Here is a 23,275-nt window from a genome sequence, read left to right as displayed (position 1 = left end):
GGATCCAGACTTGGCACTTACTTCAAGGGACTTAACATCCCATCCTTGACCTTCCTCAGCCAGTGGGGGGAGGGAGGGAGGGAGGGAGCAAGTTGGGAGAGCCTGAGTGATTTGCCCCCAGTTGCACATGGGCCAGACCCCAGGCCAGAGTGGCAGTCCACTGGCCACATGCCTCCCCTTTTCACCTGAATTTCAAACAGGAGGGTAGATGAAAGGGATAGAAATGACAAGTCAGAGGAGTAGGAGGGTTCTCATTTGCAAACAGTTTTCTTTTGATCTTCACCCCTTTGTTCACACACACACACACACACACACACACACACACACACACACCAAAAAACCACAACTGGTAGCCTGAGCACATGGTTTGCTCTAGTTCATCAAGGAGCACTCATTTCTCTTTTATTTTTTTTTAATTTTTTTTTTTAAGATTTTATTTATTTATTTGACAGAGAGAGACACAGGGAGAGAGGGGAGAGAGGGAACACAAGCAGAGGGAGTGGGAGAGGGAGAAGCAGGCTTCCCACAGAGCAGGGAGCCCGATGCGGGGCTCGATCCCAGGACCCCGGGATCATGACCTGAGCCGAAGGCAGACGCTTAACGACTGAGCCACCCAGGCGCCCCTCATTTCTCTTTTAGCAGGAAGCCCCCACCCCCACCCCCAGCGATCTGTTCCACTTAGGGCCCCACACCCTCTCTCCCATTTTGCTGCTCGGCTGCCAGATGTCACACTCCTCTTCACAAATCCTTAAGAGCCTTTTTTTTTTTTTTTTAATTCTTTATAGGATGGAGCCTAAGCCCTGCATGTATGTATGCATGTATGTATTTAAACCCTGTTTACCCTAATATTCTACAACCCTTGGCATTTTGCTCCCAGTCCGTCTTTGCAATTTGGTATCCTGCTGTAGAACCCCTCACTTCCTTCAAACAGGCTTTGGCCTTTATTTGTGTCTTTGCCTATATTCTGCCCACCTTTTAAGGCTGCCGCCTTCAGGAAGCTCTCCTGGACTGTTGCAGCGCATAGTTATCTCTGCTGCCTCTGAACTTGAAACAACCTGGTCTGGTCACTCGTTTGGCTCTCATAATATGTTTTTTGTTGTTGTTGTTTAATTTGTAGGTGTGTCTGTCTCCTCACTAGGTTGTGAGCCTACTGAAGTCAGAGGCATGCCTTCTGAACTGCTCTGTAGCCCACCAGTACTTCATAGGGCCTAAGTCGGATGCTATGTAAAGGATCTGGGACTGAAATCCTACCATTTTTCTGTGAATAGGAACGAAAGACTTGATAAATGAGTTTCCAAAATGAAATGATTTAACAGATTTGTATAGGGTCTGTTGCTATGCCAGAATTAATGTACTTTTAAATCAGGAATTGAATGAATTCGGAAGTTTGTGTACATTTTTTCTAATTATGTGTGATCTTACAGGGAAATAGTCTATAGTGGGGATTTCTGACCTAGATCCCCTTCAAGACGAAAGCTAACAAATGCATGGATTTTAAACCTGCTGTTGTTGATATTTTGTTCCCTAGTGAGCTGCCCTTTATTTTCAAGTTTTTATTTCAGTATTTTTAAAACTCCCAACTCATTTCTTGAATCTCTACTCACATTGTTACAACTGTGCTCTTCTCTTAAAAACATCTCCAATCTTTTGAGCTGTTATGATAATATATTTTGTTTCCTTGACCCCTTTTATGGTTTTGTGGTCGTGCCCTCAACTCTGCAGGGTTTAGGTGGGTTGTTGGTCTTCACTGGAATTTTTAGTCCCCCACCCCCACCCCAAGGTGGATCCACCTGCACAGGAAGGATTTATTTTCCCCTCTGTACCGTCTCCCTATCCTTTCCTCTGCCTTCTGGCCTTGAACACACCTAGCAGTCCTGGACCATGTCTCTTTCCCAGTTAACTCTTTTGTGCCCAATCCATATGTGGCTTGTTCAGCTGCCTCTGTGGATGGAATCATGTTTGTGTCCCCACATACCATTTCCTCCTTGGCTTTTTTTTTTTCCATTTCTTACTTCCCTGTTAAATGTGTGGCAGAAGAGGTGGTGACATCACAAGGTTGCTGTTAGTAGCTCTCTGTTTTTAAGATATGGGGACAGGCGACTTACCCAAGGCCACCGGGCCGGTATGGAGCAAAATTGGCCTTGTGAGGCAGCCCAGGGATGTGCCATGCCCCGTGATGGCCCCACATGGTGGCATTGGGAGTCTAGTGGCTGGTCAAGTGCCTCTAGCTCTGAGGGAAGTTGTCCAAATGAAGCAACCTGGAATGCTTACTCTAGCAGCCCTATCTAATTGGAGAGTAACAGATTTTGGGTGGATTTGATAGTTCCTCCAGGTTCAGCTGGGTGTGTATTTTTCTGGACAGATGGGCTCTCTAATATTCATGTATCTCTTAAACCGGTTTGAGGTCCCCAGACGATGAAGAAGCCCCAGCTTGGGGTAACACTTGATGCCCCTGCAGAGATTGCACTGGAGAAGGTGGCTCTGTGGGCCACAGGCTGTCTGGGTAGGTCCAGTACTGCCTGGGGGGCACGGTAGGAAAGGGAGTGTGCCCTTCCTTCACCCCATCCAGTGCCAAACTGCTTTTTTTCCTTCATAAATTAAAAGTCTGTGAGGAGTAAAACCTTCAAAAATAGCAAAGAGTTCCTTTCTTTTTCAATTCTTTTTTTTTTTTTTTTAAGATTTTATTTATTCATTTAAGAGAGAGAGAGCACGAGCAGCAGGGAGAAGCGGACTCCCCGCTAAACAGGGAGCCAGGAAATCATGACCCGAGTGGCAGGCAGATGCCCAACCACCTGAGCCACCCAGGCCCCTCTTTTTCAATTCTTACTATAGAAAATGTTACATGTGTTCACAAGTAGAGGGAACCACGTCCGCGGTGTACCTCTGCGGTCCCTGTCACCCAGTCACCATCACTCACTTTGAAAGTTGTCAACTCCTGGCCCCTCTCGTTTCATCTGCATCCTCACCGCCCCCCACCTTGGTATTTTGAAGCAAAGGCGCCCGTATCATTTTTTTTTCCTATGAAGATTTCAGTAACTCTAAAAGTTAGATTTTTCTTTAAAAACGTAATTCCAGTGCTCCACCCACAAGAGGTTAATGTGAAGTTAAGGGTGTCCCCTCCAAAGGGACAGCCCCCCTTCCCCCCCTCCCCAACGTAAGTGATTGAGTGTGTACTTGAGCGCCCCAGCACGGGCAGCCTGGTCTGGGGGTTGGGTACTGGTCGAGCCTGGAGCTGGTGGGGGGACTGAGCGGGCTCCGGCCGGGCGATCCAGTCGTGGATGGTGGATCCCCGCGTGGGCGCCGCGCTGGTTTTGGCTTTGCCCGGGGCGGGAATCGCAGGATCAAAGGGCGCCGCGCACTCGGCGCTTCAAAGCGCCCCAGACGCCCGGATTGCTGCAGAGAATGAGAGCGCTCTGCTGATGTAATCGTAGCTTGTGAGACAGGTTCTTTTTTTTTTTTTTTTTTTTTAATTTAAACAAAGACACCCCTGTTTGTTTAGAGAGGTGAAGCGTACGCTGCGCTGCGGAGGGCACGCGGCATCTGGAGGGTTCCACTCTGGGCTGATGGGTCTCGGTAGGGCAGGAATGCTGCAAGTGGCTGGTGTTTTCCTAGATGGCCTTGCAGAGTTTCCCGTGAAAGACAGACTGCTTCTGTTCAGAGCAGCTGATTTTCTTAGGGTGGTGGGGTCTGTTCCCAAGTGAGCCTCCGAAGATTTTGAAAGCAGCATCCTCTGGTGGGGAGTCAGGCTTTGGAGCACACCTGGGTGAACCAGGTGAGGAGACCAACCAAAAAGTAGGCAAGGGGTCTGTCTGTATGTAGGCTACCTTTTGTCGTTCCTGTCTCTGACTCTAGGAAGGAAACTCATCTGTCCCTTCTGCAGTGGGTGTGAGGGGCTTGCCTGAGACTGGAGAGTAGGGCCATCCAAGTAGGGGCTCCCCAAGAATATGGCTGAATGCTATGCCTCACCTGAAGATTCTCCAGCTTTTGTAAAAATTACGTATGCATGGGGCACCTGGTTGGCTCAGTCAGTAGAGCATGCAACTCTTGATCTCAGGGTTATAAGTTCGAGCCCCATGTTGGGGGTAGAGATTACTTAAAAAAAAAAAATCACAGACATGGGTACATTCAGAAAATCAGCCAATTTAAGCTGGTGCCCCTGCCTTTAGTAGTTTTTCGAATACACGTTGGTGAAACCCTGTGCCATATATACCTCCCTGAGTAAAATCATAGCCATATTCCATTTTCTTACTTAGTAAGAACTACAGACAAACAGCTACAGAGAGAACAGCCCTCAGTCTGAGCCAGCTTGTTAGCCCCGCACCAGAGTGCAGGATCAGTGGGGTCTGAGGCACTTAACCAGACTAAGTGATGGTAACTAAAGTTTACTTTGGCATCTTACAGCCATCCCAACCAAACCCAACAGGTGTAAAACCAGATTTCTTTTTTTTCTCCCCAAATCTGTTTCTCTTGGGTTCTTGTCTGTTACTCAAGCTAAAAATTACCTGGTGTCATTCTAAGCTATCTGGCCTGGCCCCATGATGCCTCTGTCCATGCACGTTGAATTGTCTGCAAGCTCCTTGAGGGCAAGACTGGGAGATTTTCCCCTTTTTTAAAAAAATTACATATTCGATTCCCCCCATTTTCTATAAAAATGCTCCCCCCTATATTTTATTAAGAAACATTTCAGACATACAGGAAAAGTGAAGGGATTTTACAGTGAACACCTAAATTCCTTTTTTTTGAGCACCTGTATTCTACCATTAATATTTTACTATACTTGCTGTATCATGTATCTGTCCTCTGTACACGTGGCTGATGTGTCTTTAATATTTGAAACCCGAGCACATATATTTCCTACACATGGTAGGCACTCAAGATGTTTTGATGGATGTGACAGTTTTTTGAGATTCCCTTTTTATTCTGTTTCTATCACATTTAGATCCAGCTCACTCACGGGCTCTTTCTCTCTGTTGGGAACAGCTCTTGGGATCTTGCTTCTTAATCAGGCACTCAAGGGAGGACTCAGGAGATTGCATGGCTAGTAGACCACCTGGGGTACAGAGTTTGCTTTAGAGACCCTGTTGTGTTTGAATGACTTCCTCCCTCTTATTTCCTGGAGCAGAGCCCATTGCCCTTCCTTCATCTTGTCCCTCCTTTGCCTTCTGGCAGTGTGACCTTCTGGCTGCAGTGAACATGGCCCATTTTGTTCAGAGGCTGTAGGATTTTGTATAGTAAGGGGGCCACTGTAGAGTATGCAGGTAGCTGGCAAAGTGAAACTGCTGGTATGTTTTAAACAAGCTGGTTTGGAAAATCTGTAGTTTGAACAGTATTATGTTTTGGGTTTTTTCTTTTTTCCCAACTCAATAAAACAAGTCATATTTCTTTTTTTTTTTTAAGATTTTATTTATTTATTTTAGAAAGAGAGAGAGAGAGCAGGAGCTGGGTGGGGGTGGATAGGAGCAGAGGGAGAGGGAGAGACAGATCTCAAGTAGACTCTGTGCTCAGCACCGAGCCGGACACAGACTTGATCCCCCAACCCTGTGATCATGACCTGAGCTAAAATCAAGAGTCGGACGCTTAACTGACTGAGCTACCCAGGCGTCCCAACAAGTCATATTTCTTGAAATACCAGTATGAACTTGTGATTTGGGGGAAATTTCACTGGATTTGGCAAAATTAGCTTATAGATACTCTGACCGTTTCATAGACTGGCTTTAGCTCTCACTTGCACATCTGCTCAAGGGATTCCCAGAAGCCTATATTGACTTCTATGTAAAACAAATAGGTTTTGCAAAGTTGAGATGAACCACAAATTGTTGCGCTTAAACCCACTTCCCATGGACTCTTCTTTTGCTTTGCTTTTTATCCCCTTGTTAAGTTCATGTGTGTAAAGTCTTTTTGTTTTTAATTAGGTATATATGTATGTAAACTCTACCCCCAACAACCCTGAGATCGAGTCACATGCTCTACCTGCTGAGCCAGGCAGGTGTCCTGTGTATAAAAACTTTTTGGAGTAGAAGCATTTTCTTCATTGTTGTAAACAGGAAATGGACAAGGCCTCCAAACTTAACTGATTCTTACCTGATTCTTTCTCTTCATAGAATAGGTGAGCTCTTCCTTCCTTGAGTGGCAATCATATTTTAGTTCCTTCCCTGCTTAAGGAGTTTGGGCTCAGACAGGTTTCTGTGTGTGTGTGTGTGTGTGTGTGTTTGGAAGAATAACCTGTCTTCGCAGTACTCCCGTGGTCTCCAGGGTGCCAGGAGGTCTGTGATGTGAGTTGTGTAGTGGGCCTGTTGGCTGACCGTGCCTTTGACACTGCTGTCCTACCTGTTTTATTTTGCTGTCACTGTATAGAAGGCAGTGACCCAGTTAACAATGAAGCTAAGACCACCATCTCCAGTTTGATTCTGTTTAGAGACCTTTTGTGTGTGTGTGTGTGTGTGTGTGTGTAGTCTACCTTCATGACCAGATGACAATTGTGAGTTGATTCCTGTCTCCCTACCCCCTTATCTTGGTCTGTATTTTGTTTCTACAGCTCTTTTATTTTGAAGTCTTTAAGCCCATAGAAAAGTTGAATGAATAGGTCAGTGTGTGGCAATATGTTAACAATTGCTCAATTTGTACTTTCTCACACATTGTGTGTGTGTGTGTGTGTGTGTGTGTGTGTGTATGTATTTCTCTGTTTTGGCTGACCATTTTAAAATTGCCAGTATCGGGGTGCCTAGGTGGCTCAGTCGTTAAGCGTCTGCCTTTGGCTCGGGTCATGATTCCAGGGTCCTGGGATCGAGCCCCGCATCGGGCTCCCTGCTCGGCGGGAAGCCTGCTTCTCCCTCTCCCACTCCCCCTGCTTGTGTTCCCTCTCTTGCTGTGACTCTCTCTGTCAAATAAATAAATAAAATCTTAAAAAATAATAATAATAAAATAAAATAAAATTGCCAGTATCATGACATTTTATCCCTCAGTGCACCAGCATACATCTGCTAAGACTGAGGACATGCTCCTGACCATTGTACTATCATCACATCTATCAACTTGACACATTTAAATTTCACATTTTAATTGTCTCAGAAATGTCTTTAATAGCTGGCTTTTAAAAATCCAGGATCTATTCAAGATTCTTATATAGTATTTAACTTTTTTTTAAAAAAAGATTTAATTTATTTATTTTAGAGAGGGAATGCGTGCACGCGAGTAGGGGGGAGGGGCAGAAGGAGAGGGAGAGGCAGAGAATCTCAAGCAGGTTCCCCACTGAGTGTGGAGCCCAAATTGGGGCTCAATCTCACGATCCGAAAGTTGGACACTTAACTGACTGAGCCACCCAGGCGCCCCAATATAGTATTTAACTTTTAAAATAGTTATGTTGTGTAGGTGCACATAGTGTGATGCTTAACCAGAAGCAACAGAAAGGAAAGGCTTCTCTCACAATCCTACTTCCACAGCAAACCAGTGTCACTCTCCCATCCCTTCTGGTGTTCTTTAAAAATGAAGCTTTGGATAGATTTTTTAGTTCATTTTTATAACCATCCATGAGGTAATTGGAGGTATCATGGAATGTGAAAGAAAAAAAAAAACTGACCAAGACTGTTGTGCTGTTTTACCACATAAGCAAAAATTGTGGTCTTTGAAAATTCTTACTGAGAGATTTGGAGTATTATTAAGAATACCAGGAAGCCAGTGGCCTTTGAGTAATGTTTGAATCAAGAGGGAAGAAATCAGCTCTTCCTTTTGTTTGTTCAAAGGCCGACTTTTTTGAAGATGGAACAGCATCTGTAGGTCTTGGGAGTCCTTTTTCCTAGGTGGTTTTTCCATCTTGGCACTGTTGACGTTTGCAGCTGGGTAATTCTTGATTGTGGAGAGCTGGCCTGTGCGTTTTTGGATGTTAAGCAGCAGCCTAAGCCCCTGCCCACCAGATGACAGTAGCAAATTTCCCTCTCAGTTATGACAACTAGAAATGTCTCCAAACATTGTCAAATGTCTGCTGGTTGAATGAGGCAGGGGAAGTCCCAAATTGCCCTTAGTTAAGAACCATTGCTCTAGAAACTCTTTAGGGTTAATTATTGAGTTGAGGTTGATTGTGCTTCCGATTAGTTTCTCTGGAGGGAGGTTTCCTATTATAATGACAGTTAAATTATTGTAAGCCCTGTCCCAGTTTGAGAGCTCAGAAATTTCTAGATGTTATTGGCCAAGGGATCGAGATCAGTTGGCGGATGACAATTGAATGTGTGTGCCTTTCATGATTTTCACATTTTAGTGGGAGCCTTGTTATCTGATACTTTGGGACCTGCAGATGTTTGGGTAATTGAAAAAGGTTAGTTAAGTTGAAGCAGGGAATGATTAAAAAGGAAAGATAGTTTAAAATTATGTTTTAATTATAGCCTGTAAGTGGACATTCAAGCCCAGGCTTTTGTGAATGGGACCACTCATTTGTGCTCCTTAGAATCTTACTGTAGCCATACCCTTGATCTATCACTTAAAATTTACAGGTTTTTTTTTTTTTTTTTTTAGTGATGTGTAAAACTTGTAAAGCTATCAGGAGAGTTCTAGAATTTTGCTTCTTTTCCCCCCCATCTAGTCTTCAAAAGTTGCATTTAGTTCTTAGCCATTTTTAAAGTCATTTGCCTTCGTTTACTCTTTTTTTCCAAAGTATTTGACTTAGTTTTCCTAGGATAAAACTCTGTTTTTTTTCTTTGCATCATTTAAGATTTAGTTTAGTCACATGCTTAGAGCAGATAGAGTCGGCGTAAACAGATCTAGAAACACATATAGCTTAGCTGGTCGGAGCAGGGGTGTGTGGAGGTCCTAGACAGTGGTTTCCTGGGGCTAGGAGTCTGCAGTGGAAGGAGGCATCAGTTAGTGGTTAATTGGGCAGGTCTGTTAATAACCCCTACTTTATTCTGAAGTGCATGCAGAAGCTCCCAAAGGAAGGTGGTATGCTTTCTAAGTGTGTGCTGCTTTAGGAGTTGGAGGATCCGGGGGCAGACTTCTTAGTGGCCCCAAACCTCAGGTTGCTCATTTGTCAAGTGGAAATGATAGTAGTGCTTGTCTTAACTACTGGGCAGGTTATCCTGCAGGTCACACCCATTCACATAACAGGACATGCCTATGTAAATGTTCCACGGGACGCTGGTATGTTATTAATGAGCCAGCTGTTGCTGAGCCCGAGAATGGATCTGCTCTTCTGAGGATGTGTTGGCTGTCTCTTGCTCTTTGATCATAGAGCACTTAAACCTCACTGTGAGAGCTTTTGGTCAGATCAGGAAATGGAGGAGTGTATTTTGCTTAGTGCAAATTTATACCCATTCCTGTGGAAACAGCTTTGGGATTCTGCTGATGGGGAAGGCATATGGCATGGCTGGATCTTGTCATAGGTCTTACTTGAATGGAGATTGCTGGCTTCTCAGTGATGAACCCAGAGAGCAGGCCGGGCAGAGGGTGGGAGGACCAGGGGCTTGGCTGAAGTGTAAGAGGCAGCCTGGGTTCTCAGCACCATGCCTTTACCCCGGCTTCAGTGTGTATGCAAAGTAAGTGATTTGTGGACTGCACCACCCTAGAGGGAGAGAAGTAATGTGCCACATTTTAGTGTCTTCTGGAAAGTGAGACATTTTCTTTATTTTTGCCAGGATGCTGCTTCCATTCTTTCATCCGCAGGTTGACCAGTGGCGGAGCTGTCTGCCAGGGTCTTGTGCCATTGAGTGGTTTGATCTATCTGGCGCTGATATTCTGACCTTGAAGGACCCTTTGTTGTGGACCGCCCAGAGAAACTGGGCCTGTGTAACATGGAGCTGATCCAGTTGCTTTTTCCCTTACTCCCTCGCCGCCCCCCAAGGAAGCCAGAATTGGCCCAGTAGATGAAGGTGTTACTTTGTGAGTTCTTGTGTGACCTGAAGAAGACTGAAATGGAGTAGCAGTTTGCATCAGGGAAACCCTGGGATTACTGCACCCATTCTGCTCTTAGGCCAGCATTAGTGTTTTGGCGTGAGAATTGACAGAGGGAAATAATCAAGGAGGCCGCTGCGTTGTTAGGGAACCCCATCAATCCATCCGTGCCCGACACTCTCTTAGGCACTAGGGATACTGCAGTGGAAAAGTAAAAAATTCCTGCCCTCACGGAGCCCACACTGTACTGGGGAACCTAGCTCCCAGCACATTGTCATTCTGGAATCGGGGGTACTTTTGGGGCCCAGTTCTACAGAGCTAGACATGGAAAGAGAATGTGTGGTTGAGGAATCAGCTATGCTTTGGTCAAATGGCAAAATACAGGTGAGACTCCTGTGGTCAGAGAAGGCAGGAGGTGTGAAGGGGACACACCGAGACCTGGCTTTTCCTGGTTCCTGCTGCCTTTGGAGTGAATGCAGAATGTCTGTGTTGCAGATGACCGGGTCGCCATTGGCATGCACAGCATCTCAGGCCGGTTGAGAGGGTAGTAGCCGCTTTGTGACACCAGGTCGTCGTGTGAGCATACTCGTAATCTGTCTCCAGGCTTCTCTGCCCTGCAGTCACACCAGCTGAGAGGCAAGACTGAACAGAGAAAGGGGGCTTTTGCAGCTGGAACCCCTAAAGCCTGGGCAGGGCTGACCCTGTGTTTCCTTAGATCCTTAGCTCCCAAAGGAAGGTGGTATGCTTTCTAAGTGTGACACCTCTTGGGTGTCACTGGCTGTGATTTGTTCCCCTTAAGGAACCCTCATGGAAGAAAGTCGCCGAGTATCTGTCCGCTCATCAGGAGCTCTGCAGCCTGCATCTGCAATATGCGTCCTCTCTGAGATACACTGTTCTTCACTCCTCTCTTCCCCAACCTCCTTCCTGTCCCTCCCTCTGCCTTATAAAAGAGGAAAACTTTTAACTGTATGGAGACAAAGATTGCCGAGGTTTATTAGAATGAAGTGTTGTGGGTGTGTTTTCCACCTGTGATGGTGGCTGAATCTTCCAAAGTACATCATCTGACAGTTTAGAATATAGACTTCCTTCTCATGGCAAAGCTGTATTCTAATAGCTTGCAGTTTAAAAAATATGATCTAACCCCCCCCAATTAATGCATTCTTCTCAATTATACCCTAAATCTACCCTGATCTTTCCTTTCTTCCCCTTAATTTCTGTAGAAATTATTGGAATCTATTTACTAAAAATTGGGGAATTGTACATTCTAGTTGTTAAAAAATGAATCCATTCAAGTTCGAGCAGTACGATAAGTAAAAGGAGTTTTAGGCGTTATTCTGTTTTTTCAAAAAGAGCATTCCTGAGCCTGAATGAGGCAGTCAGTGTTCCTGACAAGCTGGGGGCCCATTGAGCAAATGTCCGAGTCATCTGATGGGCATCATAACTATGAAGGAGTTAATGTTACCCCTGCCATGTTTAAATATTAACCAGAGGGCTTCCTCTGCCCTTGTCTGTTATCAACAATTACTTGGAACATTTTCTGGCAGTTGAGCTTTGTTTTTCCTCCGAGGAGATGCTGGGACAGGATGAGAATAGACATTAGGCCTCAACAAAGGAAGATTTTTGATTATGTCCAAAGAAACACTGGCCTTGTGGGCACATAGGGTTTGCCTTCTAAATAATATTAGGTAACCTCCTGTCAGCACTTCCCACCCCCCCAACACACATGCACGCGCGTGCGCGCGCGCGCGCGCACACACACACACACACACACACACACACACACAGTTACCTGGATTGGGGGAGCGAGCAATAGTAATTATTTTACTGTGTAACAATGAATGGTACCTCTTCTCCTATTTGGGATATTCATTGAAGTCGCTTTGTGGAGACGGAGTGATGGCGAGGTGCAATTAAACACAGTCGAGTGCTTTCTGCTTAAGAAAGCAGAGGTATTAATGCTCTCCAGGTCACTCATATTTGGGGGGACAAATAAGGAGGGTACTGCTTTACTGCAGATGTGTTCATTTGGTTATTAACAAAAGGCTGGGTGACCCAGAAACTTAAACCCCGAGAAGAACAAAAGTACTTTCAAACTTACAAATGGGAAGATCTTGGAGGCTCTTGAATAGCTTCCCTGGAGTGCTTTCTTTGCTACCTAGCTGCTTGGGAGCTGTGGCATCTAATAGCTTCTCAGCCTAGAGGGCCCCATAAAATTTTAGCCTGTTTCTATATAGAGTGCTTTGGAGTGGCCATTTCTCTCTGCCTCTTACTTACTCTCAAATACCCTTTGGAAAAAGAGCTGATGAGGTGCATTGAGACTTGGCATCAAAAGCCATTCATTGATAGCTATCACTCACCCGTTCTGTACTGTTGGCCTTAAGTGTTGTTTAAAAAAAGAATTTGTTTCCAGGAATTACTCCTATAATGCAAGAAGACCTTCACGTTAAAGTCTGACCAGTGAAAAAGTATATAGATGAAAAAAAAGTCCTCTCACTGTACTCTTCTTCCTGTAGATTCCCCTGTGACCAGCTAGGTGTGTGGTTTGTCTTTTCTGTGCATTTATCTGTGCACCCTGTTTCTACACTGGCTGATCCAGGGCTTCTCGGAATAGAGCAGGATACACTAGGTGCACCATAGCCAAACCTCATTATGGTTTATGATTCAGATTAGGTGAAACAGGACACACTCCTGCATGTGATTAGGCATTTGTGGTGCTTATCTTAAGCCCCTGGGTTTCAGGCCTTCTGTAAACTTCAGGCATTGCCCCACTTTCTGGATATGGCTGTCACGATTCTTGATTCTTCCTGTGTTGTTCTAATCGGGCTCGTCTAGAATGGAATTTTGGAATCTCTCAATTCCTTCAACCTCGGACATGAGCATGCAGACCTTGTCCCTAGAGGTGCCACTGTGAGAGCCCTACTCACGTGACCTGCTCTGGCTGCACGGAGGATGCTCACGTCTGCGGCATCCCATGTAATAAAGCCCTGTCACTTCCGTTTCCAATTACTCTGCTTCGATCTTAGTTTTGCTCTTCTGGGGCTTTGGGTTTTGCGTGCTCTGCCTGTGTCCTTGGTTCATCTCTGTTCATTCTGAGTTCTTCCCTTGAAGTATACTCACCTGGCACCACTTCTTGAGGTTAAGACTTATCTTCAGGGGCGCCTGGGTGGCTCAGTCATTAAGTGTCTGCCTTCGGCTCAGGTCATGATCCCAGGGTCCTGGGATCGAGCCCCGCATCGGGCTCCCTGCTCAGCGGGAAGCCTGCTTCTCCCTCTCCCACTCCCCCTGCTTGTGTTCCCTCTCTCGCTGTGTCTCTCTCTGTCAAATAAATAAATAAAATCTTAAAAAAAAAAAAAAGTGCTGTCTTCATACCGTTGGAGGCTGGTCCTGTTGAACCCCAGTATGGCTGAGGTGCCCACACTAACACCCCTGACACAGGGGTGCCCCAGGTCAGCCTGCTCTTTCCTCCCATCTCCTCCAAGGTTTGTTGGATTCCAATCTTCGGCTACAGAAAATGATTTTCTCTAGTTCCAGCGCTATGACTTATGATAGAATCCATTTTCCTAAACTTGATATAGGGTTACTTCCACCAGAAGCAGAGTATTCTTTTAGGGTCTCCAAAGAGGCCACCCTGCCTGAATTCCCAGCCACCTCACCATGGGTTTGGAGGGAGGGGCCATTTGATCTTTTTGCTTCAAGAAGCACGGCTTATAGGCGCTTGGGTGGCCCAGTTGGTTAGGTGTCCGACTCTTGATTTCGGCTCAGGTCATGATCTCAGGGTCCTGGGATCAGGCCCTGCAGGTGGGCTCCCCACTCAGCGGGGAGCCTGCTTCTCTTCCTCTCCCTCTATGCCCCCCCCAACTTGTGCTCACATGTGTGCACTCACGCTCTCTCTCTCACAAATAAACAAAATCTTAAAAAAAAATTTTTTTTTAAAAGCACTGCTTATACTTTTTGTCCTTCACCATTTCCTGTGCACTGAACCCCTTGGTATGACGGGAGTTCGGGGGGGGGGCAGACCAAAGGCACAGAGGTAATTGAGGAAGCCAGACTCTGTTCTCTTCCGCACAGGTGTCTGTGCGTCAGTCATTCCAAAGCCCTGCTTTCATTCACCATGGCGCCTTTATTGCCAGTCCCTGCTCACTGCTGCTCCCAAAGTCACATGAAAGTCTTTGAGCCATGGGTCCCCGATCTGGGAGAACGGTCTCCTGTCTGCACTCCAGTTTCATTCTCCTTGTCCTCTGGCTGCAAGTCTTTTTTTTTTTTTTTAAAGATTTTATTTATTTATTTGAGAGAGAGAGAATGAGAGAGAGCACATGAGAGGGGGGAGGGTCAGAGGGAGAAGCAGACTCCCTGCCGAGCAGGGAGCCCGATGCGGGACTCGATCCAGGGACTCCAGGATCATGGCCTGAGCCGAAGGCAGTCGCTTAATCAACTGAGCCACCCAGGCGCCCCTGGCTGCAAGTCTTGACCGGACGAAGCCATGACTCAGACTGAGACTCACCCCAGTGGTCTTTCTAGCAGGGTCCATCTCTTGTTTCTAACTGTCCGACCTGGGTTCTGTGGCTGTCATGCCCACCTACCTGTGCAGTTTCCGCCTTGATGACACGCTGTCCCCTAGCCCGGGGCTACGTCAGCGGTGGGCCCTGATGCCTTGGCACCTCTCTTGGGATCCTGAGGTCCACTCACTGGCCACCCTGGCAGAGCAGCGGGCTTGGCAACTGGGAATGTGACCCCCACTCCCTGGGCCCGGGAAGGTGCCCAGAGTAGCCCCTTGGTCATGGGTGGCGGACTTCTGATTGGTTTAGTTTTGCTCCTCTCCTACCCCTCCTCCCCTTGGCTCTAGGAGGTAGTAATTTTTTTTTTTTTAATTTTTTTATTGTTATGTTAATCCCCATACATTACATCATTAGTTTTAGATATAGTGTTCCATGATTCATTGTTTGTGCATAACACCCAGTGCTCCATGCAGAACGTGCCCTAGGAGGTAGTAATTTTTAAGGTGACTTGGATCTCTGAGCTTTTCTTTACCGTGGTGTTCATAGAGCTCATTCAGCAGACAGGCGGCCCCTTGAGTGCTTCTGAAAGTAGAGCTGAAATGCAGACCTCATGGGTCTTCTACACAAGGTCAAAGTCCGCACTTAGAGGGGAGGAAGCCAGCTGGGGATTATAAATCCTCCTGGACCAAGGAAGAGGATCAAAGAAGGACATGAGGGGCCATTCCAAAGGCAGGACTTGTAACCTAGCATGGCACCTTATTCGTCTGAGCTGCTACTACATACAGGTTTAAGTTTTTTTTTTTTTTTTTTAATTGTGAAGATGAGTCTTTACCTCTTAAAACTATTAGTTGTCATGCCCTGGCTGGTGCTATTAATGTAAAATTGAGACTGGAGGCCATAAATTTGAAGATGAAGATGATAAACTGCTGCCAACAAACTTTTCCCTTCCAATAAAATGGTTTTTTTATTTTTTTTTATTTTTTTAAAGATTTTATTTGTTTATTTGACAGAGACAGAGATAGGGAGAGCAGGAACACAAGCAGTGGGAGGGGGAGAGGGAGAAGCAGGCTTCCCGCCGAGCAGGGAGCTGGATGCGGGGCTCGATCCCAGGACCCTGGGATCACGACCTGAGCCGAAGGCAGACGCTTAACGACTGAGCCACCCAGGCGCCCCTAAAATGGTTTTTTTAAAAAAGAAAACTCTCCATGTCAGATTCGTTTGTCTGAGATTTGTCTCTGAAGGTATCCCAGAGTCCCCCACGGAAGCTGGCTTGGGGAGCCAGAGGACGGACAGAATAGGTCAGCTTGGGTTGGGACTGGCCTGTGCCTGCATCCCAGTGCACGTACCACGTGAGGGCATGTGTCCGGTCTGAAAATCCTTTTTCATCCATCAGCACACTGACCGCCTTTCCGAGTTTCATTGTCCTGTTGTTTTGACTATAAAAGTGTCACCTGTTACAAAACCAGTTTCTATGATCTAGAACAGCACTCTCAAACTTGTGTGTGCATCAGCATCCTCTGACCCCACCTCTACAGTGTCTGATTCAGAGGCTCTGGGGTGGGGCCTGAGAATTTGCATTTCCAGCAAGTTGCCAGGTGCTGCTGCTGCTGCTGATCTGGTAACCACCCTTGGAGAACCACTGATCTAGAAGGTATAAGGAAATGAGCATCATCTTCAGTATTACCAGTGGGAGCCATTGTTAGCCTTCTAGAGTGTAAGGAATGTATAATTATGTATATGGACATACTCTTTTCTTTTCTTTCTTTCTTTCTTTTTTTTTTTTTTCTTAAGTAGGCTCCACGCCCAGCCTGGAGCCCAACACGGTGCTTGAACTCCCAACTGGGAGATCAAGACCTGAACCAAGATCAAGAGTCAGTTGCTCAACCAACTGAGCCACCCAGGCACCCCCAAATGGATATATTCTTAAGAGCAAAGATCGTTCTGGGCTACACATTGCTTTAAAAAATAACCTTTTATTTTAGAAGAGTTTTAGATTTACAGACAAGTTGCAAGAGTAGAACAGAGAGTTTCCATATATCCTGCACCCACTTTCTCTAATTGTTAATATCTTACTTATTAAGGTACATTTGTCACAACTCAGGAACCCACACTGGTATATTATATGAATGAAACTGTACACTATGACTACTTTTAATGAAAATGTGTATTTTCATAAGAAGGTTCAAATATCAGAACTGCACAGTGACAGAAGTGAAAGACCTCTTCCCCTCCTGCCCCACTCCTTCTGTATTTCAGAGTATTTTTCTAGATGCTTGTATACATGTAATTAGACACACATACATATGGATACATGCACATATCTTATTCCAGGACATGCTTTTTCATTTAAAAATGATGTCTTGAAAGTTTTCCTATATCAGTGTATCTAGATCTGCCCTACTGTGTTTTAATGGATAGCACACATGGTTTTGTACCCTTTTAAAATTTAATAGTATCTTACCAGTTTCCAGATTTTAAATCTAGTAGATTAAAGGTGAAGTCTGGCATACCTCCCTTTTATCTTCCGTTTGAGGTTAGAGATGATTTGCCCGCCTTTATGGAGGACTTAGCATGTTCCAGGCGCTGGCGTGCATTTAGCACTTATTATCTGACACAGTTATCAAAACAACCTTATGAAACAGGTATTCTTATTATCCCTATTAACAGTTGTGGAAGCTGAGGGTCAGCTAGGTTAAGCGAGCAAAACCCCTTTGATGACTTCCTGGCTGAAGCAGGCTCTCTGCGGTTCTGGGTGCCATGAGACACGCAGCTCAGTGTGAACATTGCTTGTTTGTTCAGCTCTCCTAGGTGCCATACCCAGTGCTAGAATATGAAGGTGAAGGATGTCCTTAAGGAACTCAGTCTGGATGGGGAGACATGCATTTAAACAAATAAGTATATGGTAAGTATTACACTGGAGGTTTTAAGTTACTGGTGGGTTTTTGATGCCTTAAAAAAAAAATGCACTGGAGGAGGGGACGTGTGCCTGGAACTCTTGCAGTGCAGATGGAAATAGAACATCAGACTTGGGAATCGGACCCGAGTTCACATTCTGTGTCTTACGTGTTAGCCGAGTGACCCTCTAACCTCTCTGAGTTTTCGTTATGAGTATCTTAAAAAAATCCTTTTTATGGCTGTTGTTAAGATTAAACAAATATACATTAAGAACTAGCTATTTTTATGCTTCACAAATGCATAAATATATATGAAGTATTTTACATATTTAATGAGCTTGATAAATACAAATGTGGTCACGCCCGCCCCATCGGTTGCTGGGTGGAAGCTTGCCTTTCAAAATCCTTGGACAGTTCCAGGTAGAAATGAGGAAGGAACCAAAGCTCACAGTCTTCTTTATCTTTTATCTTTGAAGACCAAATCCCGAAGTCCTCCTGGAGCCCCCCAGGTCCCCATCTTTGCCTCTCACTCAGAGCATTCTCTTGATGGGCTTCACTCTTGGCACTTAACCCTCCCTCCCGTCTACATTGAATTCTGTTCACACTTTCTGTCCTCAGTGTAGCTACAGTCTCTCTGGAGGGCAGAATCTGTGCTTTTCATCCTTGTGTCCCCTGCGGTTTAATGGAAACACATTAAATATGAGTTGCAGAACCAGATGCTAGAGAAGGGACTCGCGTCCTACTTGCCAAGATGGGCCGAGCTTGAACATTATGGTTTTGGAAGAGCTTTTTCGCCTCTCCCAACCATCCCCCCCGCCCCCAGCATTTTTAAAACATTAGCCTTTTACACCCAAACTTGCATTTTTAACAGAGAAGGGTCACTGAACATTTTGTTCAACAAGATTTTTAATGAGTTGTATCGTGATATATGAGTAGTCTGCGTTATGAATTAACTTAAATCTTCTGCTCTTTCACTGGGAGGAAAGATTTATGTTGATATTTTCCCCCCACTTAGAAAAGCAGAACAAAACCTCAGCAGGCCTGCATCTTGTGTAGCCAGAACAATTCTGACCAGGCTGCCACAGGTTGGATAAAACGCTATTTGCTCTTTTCCTTCCCTACTTATTCTTGGGGGTGGAGAGCATTCTGGCAAGGATTCTGGGCCAGTGAAGCTGGAATGATATCGTAAAGAAGTTTTGGTTGAAGATGAGACTGAGTTAAAGGAAAGACCCATTTCTCTGCTGTGTAATGGCTTGGAGAAGTTTCTAAGTTTGTCCTGGGGGATTGGTAGTTAAAGCATGTTCCACGTCAACCTGAACTGTCTAAATAGTAATCTGGAGAAGACGTAGCGCAATGTTACTTTTTTTTCTTCCTTTCCCTGGAAAATCAGCTGAATGCCACACATTGGTCAGAAAGTAGGCTTGACCTATCAAGTATGTGAAATACCACTCTCTTAGATCCAAAGAGTAGGGTTCCCATTTCTGAGGGGCAGTAACAGCCACACTAGGTCTCTGCCCGTCTTTCTCCTTTCCTTTCCTTTTTTTCTTTCTTGTCTTTTTCTCTGTTTCTTTCCTTCCTTCCTTTCCTTCCTTCCTTTCTTTCCTTTTTTTTCTTTCTCTTTTCTTCCTTCCTTCCTTCCTTCCTTTCTTCTCCCTCTCTCTTTCTTTCTTTAGTTTGCTCCCCCTAAGAGAGCCAACTATTCAGAAAACTTAATCATAGGTTCTTCTTCCATTCAGACTTAATCTGGTCATTCAGAGGCCCTTGCCCTCCCCTTCAGAGGCTGCCAGCCCCTGACCTGGGGCCATGGAGGCCTTCCTCTTGGCCTTCGGCCTTCAGATTCTGACGGCTCAGAGGGCAGGAGCAAGTCTGATTCAATGGGAAGGGGGTTGGGTTGGGTCTCTTAAACTTAATCTCTAGTTGTGAACTGGAAAGGAGACCGTCCAGCAGTGACTTCACTCCTCCGTAATTTACCATTGCAGCCAGAAGCTTCTAATGGTTTCAGCCGAAAAAAAAATTATAAAGATGGTATACAACAGAAATTTATTTCACGGAGGTTGTTCATTTTATGGACAGTTGTTCCTTTCTGGGCAGTTGAATCACCCTCATGAATTTTTTTTCCCTCCTTTTTCTTTTTTTTTTGTCTTCAATTCTCTCACGTGTTTTAGTGATAGAAGCGGAAGGGCCTTAGGAAGTCTGTCTTCAAGTAAATAAGTGCGTACATCTGTCCTCGCGCTTCTGTTTTTCTCTGACAGTAACAGAACAAGGAGAAGTAGGGTTCTCAGAAATCTTGTTTGATCTAAAAAAACTTAGTTTGAGGTGGTGGCGGTGGGTTGAGGAGAGCCCGGCAGGCAGCTTTGGTGTACTCACTCGTCTGTTAGCTGTGGGGCAATAACGTGTGGAGGAGTGCAAGTTTATATTTTATTGATTTGAATTCAGGAGGGTTTTTAATTATATTTTTTTAATTTCGTGTTTACTCTTTCCCCTTGGCTGCGGACACGTGCAGAGAAAGTCTTGGCTTATCGAAAGTGCCATTTAAATCTTGTTTGATTTTTGTTTTTCATCCGCACATTTTCTAGCTGCAAAATATGGTGAAGACAGATCCATTGAGAAAAACAGATTGCGCAAGTCTGCGACTTGTGTGAGTGTTTAAGTTGGAAGAAGTCACCCGTACCGTTTCAGCTTTGCCTCTCCCATGAGATACGGTTCTGCAACACAGCTTCGTGCCTGAGCCTTTTGTGTGTGCACATCAAGCCCCACAGAACCTCTCACCTGTTTCAGGAAATCATTTTGAGCGAACCGTACCTTCTTTGAGGGCCTGAGCACTTTCTCACCAGAGCTATGTGATACAGAGAGAGTGAGCCAGGGAGGAAATACAGGTGTGTGTCCACCTGCTTGGGGGCCTGACTCCTGTGAAGGCCCACAGAAACCGACAGACAGATGGCTCTTCTTTGGAAGAGAAGAGAGACCCAGCGCTTTGATGGAGCGTGCCAAGCCATTTGGTAGCAGCCCGAACCTTGGTGAGGAATGAAGACCAAGCTGTTAGCCCCTCTACTTCCTGTCCCTAGACCTTTATGGTTGTCACCCAGCAGAGGAAGGAGCCTCGGCCTGTGAGTTGGGAGACAGGGCTCTAGATAAGCTAGGTGACCTGGGGCAAGTCTCTTAATGTCCCAAGGTCTGTCTTCAGAGTAAGGGAATGGGACTTGATTCTCTAGCGGTCTCTTTCCCCTGAGTCCTGTATGATTCCCAGGGCTGGTGCTACACGTGGGGTTGGAGATCACAAATGCGAAAGGGACTATTTGAGATGTCCATTAGGGCTGTGAAGTCTATTAACTCTTATGTCTTTCACCTGGAAAAATGAGGGCAGCTTCTACTCAAATTAAGGGGTCCCCTCGGATTCTCCTATTTAGATTCCATGGACAAGTGGTAGGTTCCCTCTTCTGTATGGTTGGTGTTGCCCTATTGGGAAGGAGGCATTGTAGACTAAATATTTGGAGATTTTTCTACCAAAAGATGATCATATTTGTACTGAGATGGTGCTGAAAGCTGGTCCTTGCCATTTTATTACTAACGGCTGGGTTTCTCTTTCCATAGCTGTGGGCTTTATCTGGCCATCTCTCAGGTATGCCAAAAGATTTGACCAGCGCTTAAAAACGCAAGTTTAAGAAATGCTATTTTCTGTATTCCTTTCCCCTCCTGTTTTTCCCCTTGTTGAACAACAGAAAACTACCAGGTTTTCTGTTCCACTGGGCAGCTGCTGCCGGTCTGATGTTTTTCTCTTCCCTTCCTCCTCCTCCTGTCCCCCCTCTCCCGGAGGCCCCCCTCCCCGCCATTCTTGCTCCGCTCGGAGGGGAGCTGTACCTTTGTGGTTCTTCTGCAGCTGCCGGACTTTGATGGGGACATGCTTGCTGCCTCTACACTTGCTTCCCGTAGCAACCGGTTCTTTGAAGATGACCTCTTGCTGTTTGCCTGTTGTCTCTCATGTTGGATTATAGATGAGAGATTTACCAGGCTGGGGGTAGGGGCCTGCTGTTAGCACATTTCTTTTAGGGTTCCCAGCATCCCTCAGCCTATGTTTTCCCTTTCCAGGATATGAGGTTGGGGGGGTGGTTTGTATGTGAAGGGGATACTTGTGCTGAATCAAAACAGTTTTAAGTTTGTAGGATGGTGCTAGTTGTGGGATAATTTGAAATACATGCTGAAGTGATTCCTTATTGAAGCTATTTGATTTATTTCTCCTTTTTATTCTAATGTGATTAACACACACAGGAGGGGAGAAGGACCATTTGTTCTTCTCTGTGCCCCCCAAGCGTTTGTGTGTTGGCATTAAACTTGCTTCCTGACGTAATCTAAGATCTGGGAATTGTCAGATTACCTAAATCTCCACACATTTGCACACCCCTATTTCCCCCCAAAACATCAAGTTTTCTATTTCTTTAAAGTAGCAAAATCCCCCCACAATGTGTGGCCCCTATCCAGCATGGACAGCTCCTGATGTGTTGTGCACAGCTAGCGTGTGGATTTCTGTTTCGCTCATTGCACTTGCCTTGGATGAGGTGGGGACAAGGATGGAATGACAACGCTGTGGGACAGCAAGGATTCTGAAAGAACCCTTGATCGAAACAAAAACCAGCCATTTTTTTTTTAACCTATCCCAAGTGGCAAAGGCTAAAATAATATCAGCAACCTTTTTAGTAAAAAGGTACAAGAAAATAGACACTTTTATGTACTGCTGGTGGAAGGGTTATTTGTAGTCATACATGTATCAAGAGCCTTAAAATATTATTTGTTTAAAAAAATTTTTTTTCAAGATTTTGTTTATTTGTTTTAGAGACAGAGCATAAGCAGGAGGGGCCGAGGGAGAGGGAGAGAGAATCTCAAGCAAACTCTGTGCTGAGTGCAGAGCCTGACACAGGGCTCAGTCCCACGACCCCAAGATCATGACCTGAGTCAAAACCAAGAGTCGGACGCTCAACCAACTGTGCCACCCAGGCACCCCAGAGCTTTAAAATATTTATACTCCTTGACTCAACAGTTTTTCTTCTAGGAATTTATCCTAAAAAAATAATGGGAGGTGCATATCAAGATTTATGTGTGAGGATGTTCACTAACAAGTTATTTATGATAGAAAATTGTCAACAGTGAGAATATTTAACAATCAAAGGCTGACTGAGCAATAGTACTTTTGTTCATATACTTGAGTACTATGCAGACATTAAAATTGTTTGAGAGTATTTAATGTCAAGGAAAAATGCTCATAAGTGAAAAAAGCAGAATATAATGTAATATATCATATCCTAATTTTGTTTAATTAGAAAAATTAAGAAAAGTTGTATGACATGCATTGAAAAAAGACTATAAGGAAATCTACACCCCCCCCCATTTTTTCTCTAGTAATGAGATTTTGGGGTATGTTAACTTTTCTTTTTTAAAGATTTTATTTAGTTGTCAGAGAGAGCACAAGCAGGGGGAGCGGCAGGCAGAGGGAGAAGCAGGCTCCCTGCTGAGCAAGGAGCCTCGTGTGGGGCTTGATCCCACGACCCCGGGATCATGACCTGAGCTGAAGGCAGACACTTAACTGACTGAGCCACCCAGGCGCTCCTGTATGTGTGTGTTTAATGCTACCATCACTCTTTGGGTAGGAGAAATTGCTTTGTGGCTTTAAGAAGTTGCAGTTTTATCCAAAAGGAAGTTATATCCCTTAGCAGGAACTCAATAAAACAGTGTATCATCTTTTTGATATGATGATGCCTGATCTCAAAAGGACTTATGTATATGGCCATTGGTATTTGGATCAGGGCACTCTCCCATTCGCCAGAGGTGGATGAATGGCAGTACGCTTTGGGAACCCTTCTGTTTGCTCTGTTGAAATCAGTAGTTTGAGTGTTGGACCCTATCTTTATTTGGAAATGTTCATGATTTGGGAAGAATGAGAAGAGTTAGAAGATGATGGTTCTATGAGCAGGTTGTCTAAGGGTATCAGAGTGGTGGGAGAGGATTTTGGGGACTGAG

At 45.1% G+C, this 23,275-nt stretch overlaps 1 protein-coding gene across 2 annotated transcripts in view; it reads left to right on the top strand.

Moving 5' to 3' along the window:
* The window catches only part of ZNRF3 (zinc and ring finger 3), a 152,181-nt gene that overhangs the window by 31,266 nt on the left and 97,640 nt on the right, over positions 1 to 23,275 (top strand). Inside the window, exon 1 of one of the 2 annotated variants that reach the window (XM_078060811.1) lies at positions 17,150 to 17,274. The exons of the other annotated variant lie outside the window; for it this stretch is intronic. Coding sequence (XP_077916937.1) covers positions 17,272 to 17,274 — 3 coding nt within the window. The 5' untranslated portion in view covers positions 17,150 to 17,271. Of the gene's footprint in view, positions 1 to 17,149; positions 17,275 to 23,275 lie in introns of those variants that run through there. 2 annotated transcript variants of the gene reach the window in all.

The sequence above is a fragment of the Halichoerus grypus genome, chromosome 13, assembly GCF_964656455.1.
Source record: "Halichoerus grypus chromosome 13, mHalGry1.hap1.1, whole genome shotgun sequence".
Classification (NCBI taxonomy): Eukaryota; Metazoa; Chordata; class Mammalia; order Carnivora; family Phocidae; genus Halichoerus; species Halichoerus grypus.
The sequence above is the reverse complement of the archived record's forward strand: the minus strand, read 5'-3'. Positions and strand labels throughout refer to the sequence as shown.